This window comes from Pseudorasbora parva, chromosome 21, assembly GCF_024679245.1.
Source record: "Pseudorasbora parva isolate DD20220531a chromosome 21, ASM2467924v1, whole genome shotgun sequence".
NCBI classification, from domain to species: domain Eukaryota; kingdom Metazoa; phylum Chordata; class Actinopteri; order Cypriniformes; family Gobionidae; genus Pseudorasbora; species Pseudorasbora parva.
In genome coordinates this window covers 7,255,697-7,282,992 of record NC_090192.1, presented here as the reverse complement: position 1 = coordinate 7,282,992, position 27,296 = coordinate 7,255,697, and the positions used below count along the sequence as shown (strand labels likewise).

The 27,296-nt window shown below is 39.0% G+C and overlaps 1 protein-coding gene across 3 annotated transcripts in view; it reads right to left on the bottom strand.

Moving 5' to 3' along the window:
- The window catches only part of prkg1b (protein kinase cGMP-dependent 1b), a 242,337-nt gene that overhangs the window by 144,546 nt on the left and 70,495 nt on the right, over positions 1-27,296 (bottom strand). For 2 of the 3 annotated variants that reach the window (XM_067430423.1, XM_067430422.1), the window contains one exon: positions 14,681-14,794. In XM_067430423.1, the coding sequence (XP_067286524.1) occupies positions 14,681-14,794 (114 nt within the window). Of the gene's footprint in view, positions 1-14,680; positions 14,795-27,296 lie in introns of those variants that run through there. The other variant, XM_067430424.1, reaches the window with a different exon arrangement.

Here is a 27,296-nt window from a genome sequence, read left to right as displayed (position 1 = left end):
TTGACATCAGCCAAGAGACTAGACTGTATTATATATATAAAAATCTCAAGGCGCCTGCATTCTGTGGAGCATTTAAGTGTTTTTTGAACAGAAAAAGAGGCCATGTGTAAATGTGTTCTGTTATTCAGTTCTTGCCTGTAGTAGCAGGTGGGACTTCAAGCTTAGATGATCCATTCATATGGAATTTATATAATTAATTGACTCATTTAATACATTTAAAAGACAGCCCTACTTAAAATATAAAGAGTAACGCAGATGGCTTAATATAGTTTACATATGCCAACAATGGAAGCAATCAAGCAGTTGTATCAAGCAAATAGTATATACCTATTTGAGTATGCTGTATTCATGTGGATAGGCATACTTATAAATCTGTTTTATATACAAAAAGGAAAGCAGACTTGTTCCTGTTTGGAATCTTTGTTTGGAGTGTGTATTATCATTGTCTAGACTGCAGGTTACCAATAAAGTGAAATAAAAAATTATTCATTTATACAGATCTTTCCAATAATATAAACAGCACCATGCCAAATGCCTCATTGTTCGGTTCGGTAATCTGTGTCCAAATCAGTTCCTCTTTCAGCATGTAATAAGACTTTGGTATCTGGATCCAGTTGAAGACGTGTATATATTTGATCCCATATTTGCATAAAGCAAAAGCATGGTCAAGCTCCTTTAGCATTACAATTAAGATGTTAAAGGTACCCCTATATCGACTAAGAAACTAGGACTCTGTAGTGTTTTTATGGGGAAAAGAAGAGAGAAACATGGAGGTATAAAGTATGTAGTCTTTACTGTTTTTCTAACTCCCTTAGTCCAACACTAATACAACATACAGCGCATGGGCGCTATGAAAAAACCATAATACATAAAACACAGTTGCACCAATATACCACAGAATCGACTTTCAATTGCTTGATTAATGTATCAGCTCAAGAATCATTTATTTCTTTGCATGCATTTATAAAAGTAGAAATGATTCATATACACTTTCAATCAAAGCTGAAGTAACGTTTTTTTAGGCAGCAATTTTTTATGTGTTTGTGATTTGAGTGTTATGGCAGATGATGGTCTTTGAAGAAGAAGGATTAGAATAATAATTAACAGTAGTTGTATCTGCAAATTATGTACTGTGTTTTATTTTGATTAAATGGTTATGTTTAGGATACGGGGTCTGGTAAGGTGCTCAAAATGTCTAAATAGTGGAAATACAATTATTGTGGCTGTTTAAATTGGAAATCATACCCCAACATGTACAGGTCCTTCTCAAAAAATTAGCATATTGCGATAAAGTTAATTATTTTCCATAATGTAATTATAAAAATTAAACTTTCATATATTTTAGATTCATTGCACACCAACTGAAATATTTCAGGTCTTTTATTGTTTTAATAGTGAGGATTTTGGCATACAGCTCAAAAAATTTGCACATTTCCTCTGACCAATAAAAGAAAAGTGTTTTTAACACAAAAAAAGTCAACCTTCAAATAATTATGTTCAGTTCTGCACTCAATACTTGGTCGGGAATCCTTTTGCAGAAATGACTGCTTCAATGCGGCGTGGCATGGAGGCGATCAGCCTGTGGCACTGCTGAGGTGTTATGGAGGCCCAGGATGCTTCGATAGCGGCCTTAAGCTCATCCAGAGTGTTGGGTCTTGCGTCTCTACACTTTCTCTTCACAATATCCCACAGATTCTCTATGGGGTTCAGGTCAGGAGAGTTGGCAGGCCAATTGAGCACAGTAATACCATGGTCAGTAAACCGTTTACCAGTGGTTTTGGCACTGTGAGCAGGTGTCAGGTCGTGCTGAAAAACAAAATCTTCATCTCCATAAAGCTTTTCAGCAGATGGAAGCATGAAGTGCTCCAAAATCTCCTGATAGCTAGCTGCATTGACCCTGCCCTTGATAAAACACAGTGGACCAACACCAGCAGCTGACATGGAACCCCAGACCATCACTGACTGTGGGTACTTGACACTGGACTTCAGGCATTTTGGCATTTCCTTCTCCCCAGTCTTCCTCCAGACTCTGGCACCTTGATTTCCGAATGACATGCAAAACTTGCTTTTATCCGAAAAAAGTACTTTGGACCACTGAGCAACAGTCCAGTGCTGCTTCTCTGTAGCCCAAAAGTGGCTTGACCTGGGGAATGCAGCACCTGTAGCCCATTTCCTGCACACGCCTGTGCACGGTGGCTCTGGATGTTTCTACTCCAGACTCAGTCCACTGCTTCCGCAGGTCCCCCAAGGTCTGGAATCAGTCCTTCTCCACAATCTTCCTCAGGGTCCGGTCACCTCTTCTCGTTGTGCAGCGTTTTTTGCCACACTTTTTCCTTCCCACAGACTTCCCACTGAGGTGCCTTGATACAGCACTCTGGGAACAGCCTATTTGTTCAGAAATTTCTTTCGGTGTCTTACCCTCTCGCTTGAGGGTGTCAATGATGGCCTTCTGGACAGGGTCAGGTCTTACCCATGATTGCGGTTTTGAGTGATGAACCAGGCTGGGAGTTTTTAAAAGCCTCAGGAATCTTTTGCAGGTGTTTAGAGTTAATTGGTTGATTCAGATGATTAGGTTAATAGCTCGTTTGGAGAACCTTTTCATGATATGCTAATTTTTTGAGATTTGGGGTTTTCATGAGCTGTATGCCAAAATCATCAAATATATGAAAGTTTAATTTGTATCATTACATTATGGAAAATAACGAACTTTATCACAATATGGAATGTTGCAGATCCGCCATTGCATGCAAAGTTTAGAACAAAACTCTAAACAAAAACGATGGAGAAGGATATGCTGCTTTTCTTACTGTTCTTGGAACAGTAGTGTTGTTTTGTATCACTCTTTCCACACTCTTCTTTTGTATGCAACTACTGCACAATACACCACAACTGTCACAACATTTACTTTGCGCATGCACTGTTGTCTGTCGTGGAACGTGGACGGCCGAAGTATACTTTTGACTTAAGGATTCCTTTAGTGTCTAGTGACACTCACTTTACCATGTTTCAGTTTTTAATGCTTTGGGAATGAGAATGTGTTGTGTTTACTCAGTGGAACAGGGCTATCCCTCTTCTGTTAGAGGAGTAATGTAGTTCTATTTTTACACAGTTTAGTTATAAACCAGAGTGACAACCGCATTCAACAACCAAACCAGCTGGACTGTGGCCACATTTAATAATAACTGTGGTAACAGATGTTTTTCACAGCTATCACATAGAATGCATTTCTTTGTCAATGATACTAAAAGTGTAAAGACCTTAAAAGGCTGGTGTAGAAGGAGATGAACTCCTGAATTGCAGTAGGGTTGCGGACTATTACAGACTTCCAATTTGTCCAAAATCACTCTTACTTCCAGATAACAGCCCTCTTACTTTACTACATAGCGCACTTATAGCTGTTCAGACATCCCAACACTGCCAAGAACCAAGCTGAGCACTCTGGGAATTCAAGGTCACAAGATGTTACAAGACTCACAAAATCAAAAGTATATCTGCAGTGCACACTTGCCCAAAGTGCTGTTACAATGAATGACGCTGTTATGCTCAACAAAAGCTCTTACTGTATTCATGTCGATGTTGTGTTTGTTGTTAGTTGTGGTGAAAGCATTTTTTGGGAGAAATAACGTTGCAAAGTTCATAGAATAAGAGTCGGCATGACTGCCTCTCAAAGCAAAATAAGCTCGCACTCACAGCGCTCTCAATAACTCGGTACATTAACACTTTCTTAGCAATCTTTCCACCAGCTCTCCGTCTCTCTCTGGACCGGCAGTGAAATACTTTGAAATACTCATTTCAAATGCAAAGATGTCAGCCAATCACAACAGTGGGTGTTTTCACTGACGTCTCACAGCAGACATGCCCCTTGAAACAGAGCATTCAAGCCAGGGGGCTAATATCAGTATAGAAAAAATGCCTTTGAAAAATCTTCATGGCTTAAAATAGCTTGAATGTAACTCTACACCCTTGCTTCATTCAGTATATGTAGTTCTATGAATATGCAAATGAGGCCCGCCTCTACCTAATCGCACCAGCTGACGACCATGCATTAACCTGGTTACAAGGTAGTTTGTGATGTTAGCAACATCAGCAATTTAAAAACGTGTTTTTGATTCACAGCAGTTTTAAGGAGAACATACTCAGCAATGGTGTTGACTTATGAATTTGCACATGGTTTCTCTTATATCATATTAAAAACACCACATAGACATATAAATAACATTAACAACTTGACTTTGACTTGAAACTCTGACTTCAAATTTAAATTGAAGTGTAGCACTTTCCCCTCAGGACACTGCGGCTGAATGAACACCCAGGTGAGTCATACAAAGGGAAAAGGAGACCAGTACTCTAGGTTCATAGAGAGCAGCAGTGAGAGACGTCATGCTGAATGGAACAAACAGAAAACTGTCGATTGAGAAGAGAAGAGAGTTCTACATCAGTTAAGCATTTTAACTTGAATCAAGATTCGGTGGGTGGCTCGCCATCTTGATCCACGCGGTGATGAGCTAGGTCAATGTTATTGCTGTGTCCACAACAACTCAAAATCACTCAAAAACAAAAGATTGCTCATGATCAAATAAAACCTAGAAAAAATTTTTATTTCCTGATGTTCTGTCCAGTTTTAAATCACAATCTTGGGAATTTTGTATGCACTCTGTTACAAATGCATTAAATGGACAGTAAAGGTATTTATAATGTTACAAAAATGTCTATTTCAAACACATTACCCTATAAGAATAGAACTTTCTATTCATCTAATGCAAAAAAAAGGAGGGGGGGTATTGAAAGCTTTTTCTCAGCTCATTTTTCGGGTTTTGGATCTATTACAGTGGTGCAAAAAATACTGGTGTTACAAACCTTTTTCTTTTGCAGAAGAAAAAAAAAGAACCATCTTGTTAAAACTTGATAATGGTGATGCCTATTAGTTCAACTTTAAAAGGTTAGTCATGTCATCCTTTTGGGGCATTAGAGGCGCGTCTGGCAGAGAGGAAACTGTTATTATAGTAGCAGTGCGACATTTAATCATAACCAGAGATTCAGGCAATCCTACAGCTCGTGATAAGCAATGGGCAGTCCTAAACGATCATCTTTCGAAAAGGCTTTGACTTTTTAATGAGGAAGGAAATCATTGCAAAACACTGTATCGTCGTCACTGGCTGAGTAAATGATGACTACGGGAACTATAAAGGACCATTTCTCACAAAAGACTGAAATAAACAGCACTTTTTTATAATGAATAATCCAAACGTCTCACTTGGATACAGTGATTCTCAAAAGGCTGCATAAGAAAGCACACGCCTATTTTAAGATAAATTTCCCATTCAGAAACACGTTTTAGAAAAACATCTAAGAGAAAACCTCTGGCTTTATCTCGTTTAAACAGCACTGGACTCTGAACACGTATTTCCATCAGAAAAGCTGGTATTAATGAAGTCACATTCTGCGCCATACCAACCATGAGCAAAGGGACAACTGGCAAAAGCCAAAGGGTGAAACGATCTCCCTTGGGGATTTCACCACTAAAATTCAATGCGCACGGGTTTCTATGGAAACAAGCAACTCACTGCACTTAATGCAACAATGAACTGAAGTGACAGATAATGTGTTGCTCTCTAAATTTTGGCTGCTAATGCCCTTAATGAGTCTGGATGCTGAAATCAAAGAGCAAGCTTTGTGTGGCTGGCTGACTGTCTTTGAATGGGACCTTTCTCCATACATACAGAGTTAATGAGGTTTCAAATCAGAGGCCTACGGCAAAGTATACACAAAGTGTGTGTGTGTGTGTGTGTGTGTGTGTGTGTGTGTGTGTGCGTGTGTATTTTTCCCTTTCACTTACCTCAAGATCATACAGATGTGGTACAACTCCTGTACTACAATATTAGTAGCCTGACCCACATTAATTTTTCACTTTATCAAGTGCATAACATTTTGTTATCTAACAATAATGACGTTCACTTTATCACTGTAACCCTATTTCACCATCATTGCTCATTTTCCTGGGGCATTTATATCCATACTAGGGGTTGCACCAACTACTCGACTTATCGACTAGTTGACATTAATGCTGTGCCATTACGCTTTAAAAGGTTAGTTCACCCAAAAATGAAATTGATGTCATTAATAACTCACCCTAATGTCGTTCCACACCCGTAAGACCTTGTTCATCTTTTGAACACAGTTTAAGATATTTTATATTTAGTCCGACAGCGTTTCCAAGTGTATGCACACTATACTGTCCATACTGTCAGTAAAAACATCATCAAAGTAGTCCATATGTGACATCAGTTAGAATCTCTTGAAGCATCGAAAATACATTTTGGCCCAAAAATAACACAAACTACGACTTTATTCAGCATTGTCTTCTCTTCCGCGTTTATTTTAAAACCTCAAATAAAGATTCTAACTGTTTGAATCAGCATATTGATTCCTGATTATGTGAATTAATAAGCTGATTCATGACCGTTTGTATGTATACGTTTTTTATGTATTGTGCTTCAGAGATCATCTTCTGCAGACCTCAATTGTAACGAGTAGTTACTTGAGTTACTGTTGCCTTTCTATCAGCTTGTAACCTGTCTGGCAACAACAACCATTACACATTCAGTCACTTAAATCCCCTTTCTTCCCCATTCTGATGCTCAACAGATAGCCATGTCTAAACCATGTCTGCATGCCTAAATTCACTGAGTTGCTGCCACGTGATTGGGTGATTAGATATTTGTGTTAACAAGCAGTTGAACAGCGATACCTAATAAAGTGGCTGGTGAGTGTACAGTATAGATATAGATATAGATATAGATATAGATATAGATATAGATATAAATATATAGATATAGATATAGACATTGCTCGAAAGTAAAAAAAGTGCTGCTATGCAAGAAAAAGTGAGGGTACACTACAGATTAAAATCTAGTGTATGAAGATAAATGTATAGATAATATAGATATAGAAATAGATACAGATATAGATGTACACATACATATAGCATCTGCCAAATGCATAAATGTAAAAAATCTTTGGTGCAATACATAGGGTGAAATATCTTTTTTTGTGCTCTTCAAAATAAAGTCATACTAGTTTGGAATGGCATGAGAGTGATTAAGGGTGCGTTCACACATGTCATGTTTGGTTCGATTAAAACGAACCCTGGTGCTATTGCTCCTTTAGTGCGGTTCATTTGAACATATGTGAACGCTGCCATCCGAACCCTGGTGCGCACCAAACAAGTGGACTGAGACCGCTAAAAAGATGGTGCGGTTCGAATGATATATGAACGCAACACGGACCAAAGACATGTAAACGAACCAAAAACCGGATGTAATGTCACAAGATGCGACGCATAGTCAGCTGATTTGACGACGCAGAAAGATCGATGTATCCAAAATGAATAACGTTAACATTAGAGGGCCAACGTAGAGCAACGAGGAAGTGCCTCATCAATATTTGGTCCGACCAGCATGTTTCAAAAATGCTAGAAAAAACGCACAAAAAGCACACCTGGTTCTTCTCATTGAAGGACCTGCAGTGTTGCCCATTTGACGGTACAGATGACAGAACTGGCGTCTCTTTTCTGCATACAACGGAGGAAATCCTGGTGCTGTTTTGGATGTTTTGAACATTTTATGAGCTCTTCATGAATTCTCAACTGGTAAAAATAAAATGTACATGCATAAAATAATCGCGTTTAATCCAGCACACAGCATGGTTTTGAATGTTCAGTAAGCAAGCTCCTACATCATATAAGCCGACCAATCGGGTTGTGAGCGTCTCCCTATGCTTTTGGTTTCGTTACTTTAGGTTTGCTGTTAACCAAATTAACCGAACTACAAGTGTGAACCTGAAATGCTGACAGACTTTCTATTTTGGAATAAACTACCTTTTAAAACATATGCTTTCATTTAAAAAACTGAATAAATTTCTGTCTCTCTGCAGACTACGGTGGCCCGGTAGTGCATAACAACAATGAAATTTAAAAAGCAAACAAGTTCACAACACAACAAAATCAAGCCACAACACATGAAAAAGCCACAACACAACGTAAATGCTCCCGACCACTAGGCGGCTCTCGGAGTGCTGTGAAGTTAGTTTTCCTTGCCATTGTTCTATAGATAAGTGTGTAACAATATCAATTCAAAATCACCTACTGTATATGCATTATAGCTGCATATTTATACTCATGAACGCTGTTACCTACTACCATGGCACTTGATGGCCAAGGGAACATCTGCCAGTTCCAACATGTAGTTGAAAAATATAATTTGTATGAATTAAAATTACTTTTAACATTTAAAAACAGACATGTTAAAATTCCACAGCTTGGTTGTATTACTAAAACTGACTGACTCATTAAATTATACGTGTCAACCACATGGTGAAATTGGCAGACGTTCCCCTAGACTTCTTGCGCTGTGATAGCGAGTAAAAGCATTCTAAAGGCTGCAAAATACTCCGCAAGAACAGAGAAAAAAGTTCTCGCTCCCTGGGCTGTGAGAACAAAATTACGTCATTTTGTTCTCGCAGCCCTGGTTTGGAGTTCTCGCAGCCTGTTCTTGACACCTCGCCTGAGCAGAACTTTTTTCTTGCGGGTGTTCAAGAACTATTCTTTGATTGGTCAGACATTTAAAGTGGGCGTGGTTAATGCGGAGATATGCAGATGATCAGCACCTGCTTTTCTCGTGAAGTATGAAATGTGCTGGCAAGAACAAACTTTGTTCTTGTTCTCGTCACCTCGAGAAAACGAACAAATTTCTTTGTTCTCGCAGAGTATGTCCCAAGCTTAAAGTATAAATATGTTACAAGCACACCAGGCTCCACCCTCTCCCAATCACAGCGCACTCATAACCTAAGTACTGATCTCACACACCTGCACTTCATCAATCACCTGCAATCAGTCACTGTTCGTTCTCTTTTGCACCAAGCTCACGCTACTTCTTACCTCAAGGAATCATCAGCTATATTTACCTGCTCCCAATGTTTCTCCTCGTCTCCACTGTGTCTACTCGTCTCGTCTCCTGTCTCCAACATCTCCAGTGCTCCATTGTCTTGTCCTCCTTCTCCATCTGCAATCAAGGGTACAGTATTATCCTTTCAGCATCTCTCATCATCTGAACTCTCACATCTGACACTCACCTGCTCCACTCACTTCCTGGTTCCTTCAATAAACTCTGTTTACTGCTATTACCTGTTCTCTGTTTTCCTCTGTTTGTAACAGAAGACTGGACCATCATCGCACAGCACCAGGATGAGCACCCTAGATCCCTTCCAGGAACTCGAGCACATCCTTCGTCAAAAACTCACTCCTAGCATGCCTGCACCACCACCATTGAACACTTCCGGGAAACAACACCACCACTGACATCATCTTAGGGCGCCCGTGGTTGGAGCAGCATCATCCCATCATCTTGTGGGAGACCGGGGAAATCCTGGAGTGTGGCGCCAGCTGTTTCCCGGACTGTTTCTTCACCTTTCCTGTTTGTTATATCGCCATGTCTGCACCACATCCATCGAGAGTCCAGTGGAGAAACGCTCAGTGGATATTCCCTCTTTCTACGCCATCTTCAGCAATGTCTTCTGCCCCAAACGTGCTTCTAAGCTGCCTCCCCACCGGCCATGGGACTGCGCCTTTGATCTGCTGCTAGGTAAGCCAGCGCCCAAAGGAAAGATCTTCCCTCTGTCACTTCCGCAGGAGAAGGCAAGTGAGGAGTCATCAAGGAGGCGCTGGAGCAAGGCTTCTTCCCCTGCTGCTTTGAGTTTCTTCTACGTGGCAAAGAAGGACGGAGGCTTGAGGCCCTGCATAGATTACCCTGCCCTCAACAACATTACCGTTAAGTTCCGTTTTCCCCTTCCTCTCATCCCAGCTGCCCTGGAACATCTCTGTGGTGCCACGGTATTCACCAAAGTTGGACCTCAGCAACGTTTACAACCTCATCCGAATACATGAGGGGGGCGAGTGGAAGACCACCTTTGTGATTCCTACAGGCCACTACGTGTACCACGTGATGCCATATGGATTGGCCAATGCCCCCTCCGTATTACAGGATTTCATCCATGAGGTAAAAAACGTCTGAACCCCCACAGGCCCGATGGGAATTTTGTCCTAGCCTAAAAATCTAGACACACCCTAGCATCAACAAATCTAATCTGCCGTGAGTGTCGTCTAGCCACTCTCAATACAATTCTGAGCTGTAAAAACCAAACTCTGGTCAGGCCAATCACATCGTCTATAGAGTTGGTGGGCGTGGCTTAACATAATGACACCAGAGTTGCACTTGCGTGCTACTAGTAAACACAGAAGCTGCCGAATGGCGTGCTTTCAAATCAGCTTTGACCGCGACTCTGGAAGACTTGGAGTTAAGCTTTTCTCTGAGAAAAGAACAAAGAACGGCACTGAAGTCATTCTTAAAAAGGGAAGATGTGTTCTGAGTTTTGCCGACCGGATATGGCGAAAATGTAATCTGTCAACTAGCTCCGCAACCTTTGTTGCTCTGGTTGGTCTTAGCACTATCCAATTGCGTGCAGAGGGAGTTTGAAAGACAACCGTTTATCCCGCCCCTCGGATTGCTATATATTGCGGATGCTACTGCTTACCTCAAGGACTCATCAGCTATACTTACCTGCTCTCAACGTTTCTCCTCGTCTCGTCTCCTGTCTCCAACATCTCCAGTGCCCCATTATCTTGTCCTCCTTCTCCATCTGCAATCAAGGGTACAGTATTATCCTTTCAGCATCTCTCATCATCTGAACTATCACATCTGACACTCACCTGCTCCACTCACTTCCTGGTTCCTTCAATAAACTCTGTTTACTGCCATTATCTGTTCTCTGTGTTCCTTTGTTTGAAACAAAATATGCAGCTATAATGCATGTAGGTGATTTTGAATTGATATTTAATGTCGATATACAATGGTTTCACACTTAAAACAGATCATAGTGTTTTTATCTTTGTAAGACTGGCGAATATATAAGAAAAATGGCAAGGAAAACTAACTTTATGCACTCCGAGAGCCCCCTAGTGGTTGGGAGCATTCCCGATGTTTTGTGGCTTTTTTGTTGTGTTGTGGCTTTATTTCGTTGTGCTGTGAACTTGTGTATGCTTTTTAAATTCTGTTGTGTTGTGCACTACTGGGCCACCGTAGCAGACACAGTGATTAGGTATTGCAAATGTCAGAGAGCACTAATTTTCCTTGTAGTATTGATGTTGTGTGTTTAATAAAACACCACCAGAGTTGGTGTAGTAGATGTAGAAAAATAAAATTGGTACTAATTGGCATTTATCATGACTCACATCCAAATGATAGTTTTGTCATTATGTCATTTTATTTTTATTATGGAAATGTTATCATCATCTGTGTTTAGATTAAGCTCCATAAAAGCCACTCACACGTTATTACATTGTACGTCTTGTGTGATGCATGTGCTTCTCATATGGCAGTGACTCATAGCACACCTCTCTGAGAAGCTTACCCCTTGTAGTTTATGACAAAACACTGTGTAGAGATCAGCAAACTCAGAGATCACCAGGGAATGTTTTGGCACGGCTAAATCCTTTTTACTTGGTCTCACCTTGATGTATATATTCGTCATTATTTTGTCCCCTCTCTCCTTCTCTCCTGATCGCTCTCCTTGGTTTTCTTAGCATTTGGATTCGCTGAGATATATAAGTGTGTGTGTGTGTGTGTGTGTGTGTGTGTGTGTGTGTGTGTGTGCGTGTGTGTGTGTGTGTGTATTCCAATTCAACATCCTGTGGCAAATGGCCAAATAAATGATACGTCATACTCATGAACTGAAATAGAGCTAAATTATTCATCTTTGCCCATTCCTGGTTCCCATATATTGCTCATTGTATATTTAGCAAAACTTCAAAAGAAATTGAAAACTCTTAGCTATCCCTAGTGAAAAAACCTATACCAAAGTATATTTAAGTTACATTTATTTCATACTAAGTATACTACAAATCCATTAACATATTTACTGACATATCACTCGAGACTTACTGATATAAATATTATAATTCAACTTTATTTGGAGTACTTCTTTACTTCTTTAATGTGCACAATGCACATTTCTTAATATTAAACCTAAAAAGTTTTTTAATATCACTATTAGTGAGGATAGTATGATCGCTAATGTTAGTCGTAAAATGCAAGAGATTAAAGCATAATTGCAATAGTTCCATTTTAGCAAAAATCAAGTATACTAAAGTAAATATTTAATTTAGTAATCAGCACCATTTCTGGATTACTAAACTGCATTAGGTACAAAATTTGTTATTTATAATTTTAGTATATAAATATGTAAAGGTATTTGTAGTATACTTAGCATAAAATAAATGTATTTAAAACACATTTTGGTATATTTATTTTTTCACTAAGGAATGCAATCTGTTTAAAGGGATAGTTCACACAAGAATTATTCCATAACCACTTAACATCTGGTACCATTTTTGGGATTTCCACATTCAAAATGTTGGTATCATTTAACAGTAAACCCTTTGAAGTTACATAAACATGAACATGTAAGTATATGTAGTCTAAGCTGTAATACCCCTCCCCCCACAACAAATAAATAAAAAATAAAGTAGAAAATGTTTTTATGTATCTACCAGTGGGGGAAAAGGGGGAAAAGGGGAAAGGGGGGTTGGGGTGGTGGGGGGGACCTCCCTTCAGAACTTCTTTTTTCCACTATTTTCTGTAATTTAGTGGAAACAGCCCAAACTGTCTGCAGGGTGCTAGAGCACACAGGGCCTGAGTTACACACTTTCAAAAATGATTCAAAAATGTATAACCAAAAAAATAAAAAAATAGCATCTCTTTTTGTGGGTTATTACAGCTCAGACGACTACATGGTTATGACTTTTAGCAGTGTTTTATGTAACTTCAAAGGGTTTCCTGTAAAATGACACCAACATTTTGAACCTAGACCACTGTATGTGTTTATGGGAGACTTTTCAATTTGGGTAGGCCAAATCCAGGAGTAATTTGGTACCAGAGTAATTTAGTATAAATACATTACTTTGTCTAAAACAAATGCCAAAGTGATGCATATCTCCAGAAAGTAGAGAATCTAAGCTTTCAAATGGTACCAGATGAGGTCATAGCTCATCCACAGACATTTAAAATTGAAAGTATATACATGATGATGTCATTCTGGACCCTGCACAGGGTCCGTGGATTTTAAGTGGATAATTTACTCACCCTCAAGCCATCCTAGGTGTATATGACGTAAGTTGAATATGGAATGGCTTGAGGGTGAGCAAATCATTGGGCAATTTAAATTTTTTGAGTGAACGATCCCTTTAAAATTAAAATAAAAACAACTAAAACAGAAACAGCAGGAAAAAAAAATATTTAATCAGATTTTATAAAGCAAAAGCTGCTTTACAGAAACCATGAGCGTAAGAGAGAGAGAGGAGAGGAGAGGAGAGGAGAGGAGAGGAGAGGAGAGGAGAGGAGAGGAGAGGAGAGGAGAGGAGAGGAGAGGAGAGGAGAGGAGAGGAGAGGAGAGGAGAGGAGAGGAGAGGAGAGGAGAGGAGAGGAGAGGAGAGGAGAGGAGAGGAGAACAGAAAAACAGAACGAGAGTTGGGGAGCACTTGTATTTGCATTTGCCTCAGAGGCAAAAAGCTGGGGAAAGAAATAAGATGCTGAAGATTGTACTTCATCATGACAAAATAATGGCTTTGTGGTTGTGTTTCTCATCTTGGCGGCTCTCTTCAAATCTGAGGAAGTGGCCTGGCATTTGTCGCACTTAAGAGATGCAGATGAGACAGAGATTCTGACTCACTTCTTTCCGTTGCTGGTATAAATCTCACTATTTCACGCCACCAGTTTCTACCAGTGTCAATAACAGGAATGCAAGCACATGAAAGATCAGTGATTTAGTAAAGATTGAAGTACTATCACACAGCAAGACAAACAATATGTAATTTTCTAATAAAACACAGTGTTGCATCTGGTTAAACAGAGGAAGAACTGGAGCCATTATGCATTGTACATTTTGATAATTAAATTAAGTGAGGCTTGCAAATTATTTTGCCAGGCTGTCATGCATACAAATTAGCTTGTCATATTGTTTTAGGAATACAAGACCTTGTCAAACTCGAATAGAGCAATAGGGAACAATATTTGAATTGTTTACTGGGCAGACAAAACACACAAAAATCACAAGACAATCTACTGGTTTTGCTGGTAAGCATGCCTTAAAGCTTTGCATTAAAATATGTAAAAGAAGAAGAAGAAAAAAACTATGCAAGGAATTTAAGCTACTTCATATATGTTGATATAGTATATATCCCTAACGGTGTGTGTATGTGTGTGTGTGTGTGTGTGTGTGTGTGTGTGTGTGTGTGTGTGTGTGTGTGTGTGTGTGTGTGTGTGTGTGTGTGTGTTACGTTTCCATGGTTACTCCCTCCAGAGAGTAGCTGTTCTTGCTAAGTTAAGGATGACAACACAGTGTATGTGTTTCCATGGTTACTCACTCCAGATTGTGGTTCATCTTTGCACAGTTATAAAGAGAAAGGGTCTTTCTATGTGCACATTCATGCATGTGCATGTGTGTCTGCATATTTGCGTATGCAATCTCATTTGCTCCTATGTAACTGATGTTTTGCACACAAAGTACACTCAATTTGAATGGATTAACTTATGAACTGTAAATGTGCAGGTGCATTGTTCTCCTCACTCACTCTGTACCGTAGCAGTCCTGGTGCAGTTGTAGAGGATGGCGAGCTCTCCGAACACTTTCCCCGGTCCCATGGTGCAGAGTTTCATGCCCTCCTTGGTCACCTCCACCTTGCCATCTGAAAGCAATCAGGAGGTATATCCTTAAGTCCATTGATGATGCTCTGTTCATGAAAGTAAGCATGACAGTCTGGAAATGCATCTGTGCCGACTGCCTGGATTGGACCGAGCCTGGCCTAATGCATTCCAATAACAGTCTCATTTCATTAGGCCAGCAGACATGAGCAGAAGCTATGAGGGGAGTGGGGGAGGTGAAATGACTAGGAAAGGTAGGAGCTCTCTAATGTAACGGGCACAGAGCGAAATAGGCCAGTGAAAAGAGAAAAGAAAAAAAAAAGGAGTGGAGGATTAGCAAAATATTATGCCTGAACTATTAGATGAGATGCAGTGAAACCATACCGAGAGGGCCTGGGACTCTTATTTCAGGATTAATGCGTAAGACACACGTAACTCCTCTGCATTAGCTCATGGGAAATTCAACAACAGGCTTGGCTGAAGAGCTCATCTGTCACCTCATGCAGTTTTCGAATTATACCAAAGCTTCCGTGGGGGCCTACTTGGAATAAAGTAGGTCTAAGAAAATGCTTCCTGCTAAATGCTGGAAACAGCGAGGTAGCAAATAAAAGCAAAGATGTTTATGCCGACATTTACAATCTTATGTTATTCATAAAAAGCATGGGGGCCCGTGATGAAGGTTTTGTATAACACGATGTTGGGTTCAGTATGGTATTAGAGATGCACCACTAGCCTGGACGCCAGCCGAACTCATCCCCGCCCATAACATTTGAGGTCAGGAAGTTCATTCTGGGCTTGATCTGTTGTGGAGCAGCTACGCTTGAAGCAGAGCAGTTTGGACCAATCAAAACGTCAGGGCGGACTTTATACGATGATGGACAGATGATCAACAGTAACGTAATCATCCACATCACCAAAGAATCCTAAATGGAGAACTTGTTCGTTTATGCATTTGCCTTTATTTTTCTCAAAAATTATGATAGTTTCAGTAAGTACTCTGTGTATTCCTTAAACACCAGCAAATATCATTTACACTTATCTTCTTTCAGCGTGCGTGCAGTTGAGTTATGTTAACAACTATGCGTCGTTCATGAACAATTTGTTCTTTTTTAACATGACTTTAATATGAGTCAAGTTTTGTGTTGACCGCGCATGCCCTACAGGCCATCGGTTCTGTACAGGATCTTCTGCATTCAGCCTATGAGGCTGTGTGTTGGTGAACGAATGACTCGAACCCAAAGACTCGAAAGGTGATCAATTCTGTTCATCGGGATGGCACACATTGCTCATAGGGCTGTCACGGCCCAGATCAGACACTGATGACGGAACTAACGTCTTGAACCCGAAGACAGGATAGCTGTACCAATCTTTTCTGGGCACAGACGTGATTAAATGTGAGAGGACAAAAGAAAGAACGACTCTGATTCGGAGGTGAGGTTAACTAACAGACTGCATAGCCTGAAGACCCCGCAAAGCAATTAATTAATTATTTCTTAAAGCTGCATTAGCTTATAATTTATTTTTTATTCCAAATGTGATCAACGTTTGGCGTTTGCATAAGAACTAGATGTGTTGGCGAATTTAACATGTGACATTTTAATTACATTCTGCTGACATGAACTAAATTACTGAAATGAAAACAGATTTGTTCAATTGGCTGAACGAGATTCAAAGATCTGACTCCGTGAAATGATCTGAACTCCCCACTACTACTATGCATCGCTCAACATACATCAACTACATCGTTGCTCTGATTGGTTGTAGGTCTATCCATTTGAAAGGTATTTTCTTTCCTGGTTCAGTTGAAACACACCCCATAATCACAGCCCAATGGAGCCGTATCAGACTTATATTCTGAACAGAATTTGAGTATGACAACATCAGGCTAATGCACCACTAGACTGGCCATAAATCAGAACCGGGCGTTTGTTTCTCCAAACACACATTTTTCTCTATTCCAGACTTATGCTGCATTCATGTCACGTCGTATTTACCATAGTATCAAGATGACAACGCGTGACGTTATATTCAGAGTGGCTCATGTCCTCAAACAGGGAATTCTGTTAACAGGTTAACAGAACATTTTTGCTTTAAATATTGAAATTATACAATCTACAGCTCTACAAAAAAATTATACAATCTACAGCTCTAAAAACTACAGCTCATGATACATGTGTTTAACATCTTTGTTCAGATCATGGTTAAAATGCAGTGGTTGCCTTTAATTTCAAATATTTTTGTTCAGGGCCATTTTTCTTGTTATATAGCAAATAAACAAATACATTTGCTTAAACAAGAAGAAAAGAAATCGGAAAACGGTATCGGAATCAGCCATGAAAAATCATGATTGGTGCAACACTATTTTAAATATTTTTTTGATTAATAATACAATAAAACAATTAATATTCTGAAATATTACTATGATTTAAAAGAACAGTTCCCTTTCAGTCAGTCACGTTCAACGTACGTCGAAACTCTAAAAATAGATCCCAATCCCCAATCCCAATTGAATGTTTTTTAAAATGCAATTTATTTCTGTCATGGTGAAGTTGAATTCCCATTACTTCAGTCACATGACCCTTTAGAAATCATTCTAGCATGCCGATTTGCTTATCAATTTTAATGGAAACTAAATGTTTTTGTGGGAACCTTGATACACTACAATACAAATAAATGCTCTTCACTGACTTTCTATTCATCAAAGAATCACAAAAATGTAACAAATAAAATACAATAAATAATAATAAAACAGATTCAGAAACATTTCTAAAGGATCACGTGACTGCGGACAGAAATAATGGCTGCAGAAAATGGAACTTATTTCTACATGAAAATAAAATACAGTAGGCTAATATAGTTTTAAATTGTAATAATGTTTCACAATATTACTGTTTTTCCTTCATTTATCAAATAAATGCAGCCTTGGTGAGCAGAAGAGACTTGAGTCTTAAATGTTAATCAGCTGACAGTAAGGGTCCTCTCCACAGGGTGTGTGTGTGTGTGTGTGTGTGTGGGGGGGGGGGGGGGGGTTGCGCTTATCTTCTTCATCATAATTCTTGGTAGGCTAGTCTGCAGTTCTGATGCTATCAGCAAGCCTAATTCAAACAGGCTACAAATACACTGACCCAGAATCAGTTTGCTCTGGCTCTATTCTCCTGCCACCTGGGGTCTGTCTAATGATGGATCTGAATCACCACTGGCCATCCTGAGCTCTAACAGCACGAAACAAACACATCCACTTTACCCCCACCATGAACACCAGCCCACGCACTCAATGTGTACATACAATGTAAAGGCCTATTTTAAATTTACAATTTAGATTAAACCTGAACATCTGGGACATCCTATCAGACGAATCTCCAATCCTAGACTTCCTGGATTGAATTAGACGCTGCAGGACCGAATCAAACCAAGTTGAAGGCTTTGGTCTGGTCTGTTTGACATAGCAAATATTATAAATAAAGAAATCATGTGGATTTTTTGAACACTGTTGTGAATAGAAATACAGCGCGTGAAGTATTTATCCAAATGCAACAATTTGCAATGGATAAAATCAGGTCACACACTCAGTAAAAAAGTAATTACCAAATACTTCACAATCTGACCCAGATTCACTGGCTCAATGACTGTAACAGCTGATTTACAAAGAGTCAAGTGAAAAGCTGATGGCATTGGAAAGCTAAAATTACATTGTTTACTTTATGGTCCACCGCTTAGCTAACTACACACCTATCATTTTGAGTTTAGTGTAAAAAAAAAAAAAAGTAAATGTTGCTGACAAAGTCCGGGTATGATTCGGAGTGTGTCAATGAACAAGTCAGCCCTGTTCTTCATAACTTCATACTGTACATTTAAGATAATATGACAAATTCTAAATGAGTTACTTGTCCCAGACGATGTCAGAGATGATGATGACATGTATAGATGATCTTAAAATGCAGCATGAACATTATTAAACAAAAACAAAAGTGCACAGGCTACTCCAAAATATATGGTGGGCCCCGATCACGAGGGGCTCTTGGAGTGCAATAAAGTTAGTTTCCCTTGCCATTGCTCTATAGATTGGCCAGTCTTACAGAGATATAAACACTATGATCAGTTTTAAGTGTGTAATCATTGTATTTCGACATGAAATATCAATTCAAAATACATGCATTATAGCTGCTCGTGAACATTTTTACTGATTCGCGAACCGGTTCTTCTCGGACAGTTCAGCTCAATGACCTGGTTCAAAAAGCCGATTCATAATTTCCTGACGTCATCAAGCAATGATGTCACTATGCATTTCTTTTATGCTTTTTAATACATTTCTCTGTGTCATGTTATATCAAGGGAACATTCAAATAATTGTCTAATAATAATCTGTATCAATGCATATCGAAACAATCAAATAGTTATACGCGTGAGTGCATTTTCTGATTATTGCCTTTCATTTAGCCTACTTAATGGTGTTGTGTTCAGTTAATTCATTTATCCTTCGTGTCGGATTCGACTGAAAATTGCTCAACTACAGCACACATTCAGGCACTGATCAACATTAATAATAAAATGTTATTTAATAACAGTAGTCATCCTAATAAGCACATTTCCAGTAGTTTACGTGCATCAGACTTTCATTGTCAACTCAATCAGCCTCGCCTCGGCAATCCTCAGCAAACTTCGGCAGATATTTGAAGCGCCTCAACCGGTTCTTTTTCAGTCGGACGTGCTAATTCGGCTTTTGCGTCTTGCGTCATCAACACGGAACTTAAGTTCGATTCAGTTCGATTAGTGAACCGGCTCGACGGTTACTTGCTGAGAACCGGTTTAGAAGAACGATTCATTCAAGAACCTAACATCACTAGTAAGTGACGTATGCTGAAAAAAAAAAAAAAAGTGTATGTGTACTGTACTGTGTTCTCCGCTAGATTAACAGACTTCTTACAGCACTTACAAGCTGCTGCCCCTTGTTTGTTTAGTTGCTTATATTGCTCTCCTCATTTCTAAGTCACTTGGGATAAAAGTATTAAAAAAAAAAAAAAAATTTACCCTTTTAATACCCAAGTACATTCAATTCCGAGTACCTTTTTCCCCCCAAATGAAATTTGAGTATTTTTACTGGAGTTTACTCTCTCTCTCTCTCTCTCTCTCTCTCTCTCTCTCTCTCTCTCTCTCTCTCTCTCTCTCTCTCTCTCTCTCTCTCTCTCTCTCTCATACACACACACACACACACACACACACACACACACACACACACACACACATATATATTATATATATATATATATATATAAAATAAACTCTAGTTATTAGGGTATCTGTAGCTACTTTAACTCAGCTGCTTCATTTGTGTACTTCGAAAATGATAAATGATTATAGGTATTTAATCTGCAAATAATTCTAGATACCTTATTACACTAATTGTTTAGATTTTTAGAATGTATATTTTCATCAAATGGTTAAAATTTACAGATTTTCACATTGGTCTAATCAAAATGTTAGACAAGCTGAGTAAAATTGTTTAATCCATATTCTTACAGTAGGTGGTGCTGTAACCGCTGCTAGCACAAATCTTAGAGTTCAGGGTTTTCAGATCCTATATATATATATATATAAACATTTTATATAATAATTATTCCAAATATCTAGAATTTGTAATTAATATTCATGGATTTTATTTACGCAAGGAAACAAACAAAACAATAGAATAAAGAGTAATGCGTTTATTTAAAAACCAGGTTGTGAACATGAAGAGTTGAATTATTTCCAATTTAATTATGTTTTTATGCTTGTAGCTAGGCAGGTTGTATGTTGTTGTTTTTGTCAGTGTCAGGGTTATAAATACATTTAAATTGAATTACATACTGTAGCTAAAAAGTTGCATGACGCCATAAAAAATAATCTGAAAGCCAGTTAAGCAGCTGCATTGAAGCACAATAAAAATCATAATACATTTCTTAAGGGCAAGATACCCTTTACTAACACACACACACACACACACACACACACACACACACACACACACACACACACACACACACACACACACACACACACACACACACACACACACACACACACACACACACACACACACACACACAAAATTCAGGCTTTAATTGAAAATTTTCTAGTGACTGGTCACATCTAAATGTTTCAGTTGGCCAAATTGAATTTCTGTGAAATTATACGATTTAGTTAACATCAATTCAATTTGGCCAACTAAAAAAATGAGATGTGACCAGTCACTAGAAAATGATCAGACCTGAATATTTATTTTATTTTTTTACAGTGTAATTTTTAACACTAAAATGTTATTGCCTATGGTTTAATATGGTTCTCACGTAAGAATGAAGCTGTGTCTGGGACAAACTTTGATTATCACCATCTCAAGCCATCTAATCCTGTGTATGTTACATGTACCTGCTCTTGAGTGGGTTTAAGTTTAAGGGCCTGTTGCTGAAAACAACTGAGGTGAGCTTTGAAGAACAGAATAATCTAGGATTGTGTCAAATCATCAACAACATACTTTGACATCAGCCATTATTGCCATGGAAGAATGGTACTCTGTTTTATATGACATCATATTAGTGTTTGACACGCAAGTTTGAGTCAAGTCAAAAGTAACAGCAACTTGAATCTCAAAGTCAAGTCTCAAACATTCAAATTCAGTCACACATTTTGAGTCCAATTTGAAACATGCACCACAGTAATACATCAAACCAAATGTACTGCTGTCACTGTCTCCTCTTCAGCCTAAAGTTTTATTAGATTTCCATCATGTTCTGATGGCTTTATCTTGGCAGGGCAATATGAGGAATGAGACCAGGCACAAAAGAAGGATGTTGTTATCAGGGAGCTGTGACTATCAGCCTGTTTTCGGGCAGGTCACACTGACTTGTGCTCTATTATCATTGATGAATCCGCAACCGAGGGAAATAACTGTAACTAGGAAGGAAAATGTGGTATGCTTTAGGGCTCGGAAAGAACAAGATGCGCATTTTAAAAAATAATGCTGTGTATATTCCAATCAGATGTTATAATATTCTTCTAAATTGCTTTCATCATTTACTTGTGCATCTCGTGTTGTTCCAAACCCATAATACCTTTTTCTTCGGAACACAAATTAAGATATTTTAAATAAAATCTGAGCCAGTTCTGTACTCTCTAAAGACAGTCTAAGCAACTACCACTTTGACGATTCAAAAAGTTTATGAAGAGATTGTAAAAGGAATCCATATGAATTGACCGGATAGTCCATATTTTCTGAAGAGACTTGATCGCTTTATATGATGAACAGATTTAATTTATTTTTTATTCACATTTAAACATTGATCAGCGAACATAAACAGAAGCTCAACCAAACATGCTTGGAGCATGAGAACAAACCTCTTGCTGAAGCTCAAATGTGCTGCGTGACACAAGAATGAACCTCATTGGTTCTTGAGGAAGCTCAAACGTGCTGGATAGCACCAGAATGAACTTCATTGGTTCTTGAGGAAGCTCAAACGTGCTGGATAGCACCAGAATGAACTTCATTGGTTCTTGCTGAAGCTCAAACTTGCTGCGTAACACGAGAATGAACCTCATTGGTTCTTGAGGAAGCTCAAACGTGCTGGATTGCACCAGAATGAACTTCATTGGTTCTTGAGGAAGCTCAAACGTGCTGGATAGCATCAGAATGAACTTCATTGGTTCTTGTTGAAGCTCAAACTTGCTGCCTAACATGAGAATGAACCTCATTGGTTCTTGAGGAAGCTCAAACATGCTGCGTAGCACCAGAATGAAGCTCATTGCTTCTTGCTAAAGCGCAAATGTGCTGCCTGACAATAGAATGAATTTCATTGGTTCTTGGAAGCTCAAACGTGCTGAGTAACATGAGAATGAAGCTCATTGGTTCTTGCAAAAGCTGAAACATAACATGACAATGAACAAATTAACTTTCAATGGAGAGACAGAAATTGCTCAGATTTTATTAAAAATATGCAGTGCTCCGAAGATGACCGAAATGTCCCACGGGTTTGGAACAACATGAGGGTAAGTAAATGATGACACCCATTTTTGGGTGAACAAACCTCTTAACGGTTTGTTAACCCTTTTATCTATTTTTAGTGTGAATATTTCCGTTACAATACTCTTCAGTAGCACTTGTCAACACCAAACATGCCAGTTTTATTTGATTAATCTATTCTGAAGGTTTTTACAGAAGGGTTTGTTCATATATAATTTGACAGAGTTGCAGTATTTCCTTAATAAAGGCTGTTGACAGTATTTTCAGTGGTAAAAAGAGTCACAAAACCCCCTCTGTAAAAACCTTTAACTTTAAAGGGATACTTCACCGTTTTTTTATATTAAACTATGTCATTCCCTTAACTAAAAGGAGTTGATACATACCTCTCTTGTCTCGAGCATTAACAAAATTAAATCAGCACTAGGTAACTTTTCAAACTTCATAATATATTTTTTTGTGATGATAAATCGACTTACAATAGGTTGAATGACACGTCTGCCATAGCCTGATGGGGTCTGTATCGTTTTTAATCGTACTTTTAAACTTCGGGTTTCGGGTAGTAACCCGAGAAAAAAAAAGAACTACAAAATTCGACTGCTTTACGGCATATATGTCACTTCCACCAACACACACACTTCCTTACATTCGGACGTGCGAGCCCAACTTTGTTCGTCGAATAATATAGTCATGTCCGAAGCAGCAGAGACAAATAAGAAAGAAAAGGTTTTGTTAGAGGAAAGCAATAAGAGGAAACGAAAAAATGATGGGATTAAAGGCAGGACGAGAATCAACATGTGACCAGCGTTTGCTCGTCGGCGTGAGCTGAAGGAGGCGTGCCCGACCGATGCTGTCCTGCTTGTTACGGTGAGCTACCACTCAAACATTGAACTGAAGTATCATATAGATTCTGTAAAACGGTAACCAATAGACTACTATAATGACGCTGGCTTGTAAACGTGAGCATCATGATTATTTGGCGTTTGAAAAAAATAAAACCCATGAAATCATATATGACATGCTGAAACATATGCCACTGACTGTAACGTTACCTGGGAGGAAGACATTTCACACGCGACGCCAGAAGAACTCCTCTTGCAGTGTTCAGGGGAACTGTTAGTGCTGCACCGACCAAGTTATTTGGCCCGCACCGCACCACTGTATATATTTTTACAACCCGCCGCGCACCCGCGAAATAGACATACGGGGTCCGCGGGTTATGGGACGACCCGCGCATCACTAGTTCAGGGCTATCAGGGTTGTCATGTCAACAAATGCATGCGCGATGGCATCCCCTGTTGTAGGATGACAGCTCTACGACAGTAGTTGAGTACATTATTTTTTCCAAACTGTAGGGGGACCCCGAGAGCAAAAGTAGCCAAGTGCGGCTTTAACAAAAGCTATAGTTTAAAGCTTCCCCAACATAGACACAGACAGACAGACAGACAGACAGACAGACAGACAGACAGACAGACAGACAGACAGACAGACAGACAGACAGACAGACAGACAGACAGACAGACAGACAGACAGACAGACAGACAGACAGACAGACAGACAGACAGACAGACAGACAGACAGACAGATAGATAGATAGATAGATAGATAGATAGATAGATAGATAGATAGATAGATAGATAGATAGATAGATAGATAGATAGATAGATAGATAGATAGATAGATAGATAGATAGATAGATAGATGTCCCCGAAAAAGATTAGAAAAAGTGCATTTGAGGGGAGCTCTGAAAATTGAAGATGACACTTGGACTAACCTTTGTCTTGAGGTCTATATATTAAAGCTGGTGTGTTTTAATAAACACAGGGTTATTCATTACAGAAAGGGTTAAAGATCTACTGAAGATAGGCATCTCCAGGCTTCTATCACATGAGATGTGATCAGTAATTCTCAGAAGTAGAGACAGCACTCATAGAGAGGTAGAGAAGAAATGGTGTGAAAATTTCATTTCACGATTACAGTGAAGTTATCACGGTATTAAAATGGAAATGTTCACAAAAAAAGTTTTTATTGAAAACCAACAAAACATTTAGGTCATGCCTGACACTTATCAGTGAAGTAAAATCTGCTGTAGAAGTCGAGCTGTACATTGAAATTCTTAAATGTGGACATGTCCATATTTATGTCACTGCAATTTTATGTAAAATAATGCTAATTAATGCCCATACATCTCTGCTGTTGTAGAAGTTTTTAAATTATATAAAACTAGTAAAATGTTTAAATATTTTTCCTCATGTGACGTGTACACTGTATTTGTAGCCACATATTAGCTACACAAATTTAGTTTTCCATAATTTTCACTTGCATTTCTGCACAATTTAATTATCAGTAACTTGAATTAATATTTTAGTATATTTAAGTTTAATGTTTTGACAGTGTATAATACAATTTGGTTATAAAATAAAAGGTTTGTTGAATAAATAAAAATGAAGTCCATACTCTGACAGTAGGTGGCGCTGTAAGTGCTGCTAGCACAAATCTTAGTGTTCAGGGATTTCAGATAGACTCCGGCTCCTGACTCCTACAATAGGGCTGTTTAACTTTTAGACATACACTCATCAGCACTTCCCCTTGGGAATTCCCACCACCATTTTTAAGTGCATTCAACTTCGTCAAGTAGATGGGGGAAGTTAATTTGCACAGATGCTCAACCCCTCAGTTTTGACAGAGGCAGCGCGTCTACTCCAAATGTACACTTCAGGGAGATCCCATGCAAAATGCAACATGATTGTGATGTCACAGTTGTTTTGTGTAGGGGGGATTATGGTGCGGGGTTGTTTTTTTCAGGGGTTGGGCATGGCCCCTGGGTTCCAGTGAAAGGAAATCTTAATGCTTCAGCATACCAATGCGTTTTGGACTAGCCTGACATGGTCATACTCATGACATCAAGACATCAATTGGATAGACCTACACAACCAATCAGAGCAACGAAGCTACGCATTGTCAAATGTCAACATAGTTCAACTGCACTGTGTTGCCAAGTCCCCCCCCCCCCCCCCCCCGCGCATGTTTTTTATGTCCGCGGGTTAAAGCGACTATTATGTGATATATAGATTCATGAGTGCGAATTTTAGCAGGCAACCTTGCCAAAATAACACATTTTACCCCCCAAACGCCATTTCCCCCCCGAGAAGCTATTGTTTAGGGCTAGTAGCTGGCGGGTTTTGTTGTAGAAACTTGGCAACCCTGTCTGCACGCGCGCTGAAATCAGGCTGGAATACACAATCTTTGCCGGTGTTGTAAAAAAATTAAATAATTTAATGATACACAGAGTATTTACCCAACATGATCATCATTTCTGAGAGAAATTATGAAGGTGAATGCATATACAAACAAGCTCTCCGTTTAGGATTCGAAAAAATATAATCCAAGCCCCTTTGATGACGTGCATGATTACGTTACTGTTGATCATCTGTCCGTCATCGTCTAAAGCCCGCCCTGATGATTTCATTGGTCCGAACAGTTTCTGTTCCGGGATAATTACTTCTCTATGGAGCAAGGCCAGACCGAACTGCCCGAGCTAAAAATGTTGTGGTTCGGCTGGCATCCAGGCTAGTTTTGGACAATTTCATGGTCCCAACTTTGTTTCTTGAAATGATGAGTAGCTATGTCATTATCTAGCTGTTAAAACCTAATTTTACAGAGGTAAAAGCCACAAGAAACAGCTGTGGTCGAATATTATTTCAGAAAGTAATTTTTTTCTTTATAAAAACATTATAACATAACATGTTATAAATGGAAGTATGTCAGTGTCATAATTCCTTGCTTTATTTCATTCACTGGTTGCTGTAGTGCACCAAACTGCAATGTTCTATATAGGAATTAGAGAATTACCAATTTAAGACACATCAAAGGTGTCAAGAAAGAGGGTTGCTGTGCTGGAGTCGACCATGACCCTAGGGCTATTCAGAGTCAACTCTTTTGGAGTCATCTCTCCACTGAGCACTGCCCTTATAAACGCTACTATATTAGGCATTACATAAATGTAAGATAAAAAGAAAATTCCATCTAACCTTTTCAAAACAAAGTCCCATCATTCATTCATATAATTTCCCTCAGCAGAGGTTGTAGAGGTTGTAAAACTCTTTTTTTAAAAGGCTTTTTTTTTTTACTGTTTACTCTATTTTTTTATACTGTTGCCTGAGGTCAACTAATGACGTTTGTGTGTTTTTTACATTCAAAAACATCATAACTCATAAGTAATAGGCTATTTTCTACACTGGTTTTGAGGCTGTCTTCTGAACGCTGGGTTTTGGTGGGCGTGCCGCACTGGAGACTTGGAAGTAAACACCCACGGCTAGGATTGGAGAAGATTTGCATATTTAATGAGCTTCAGCCCCGCTGCCATATCTAAGCCCCTGTCAGTTCACATGAGGGAGAGATTATTTTGAAAGTGGCAACTGCAAAGATTCTCTCGACCACATGACTTGTAAACGTCTTTATTAAACAAACACAATGATTTATTTCTCATCCACTGCGATTGATTTGAATATTATTTCTGTATTACATGGCCCGAAGGATCGGCCGATATAAGCATGAAC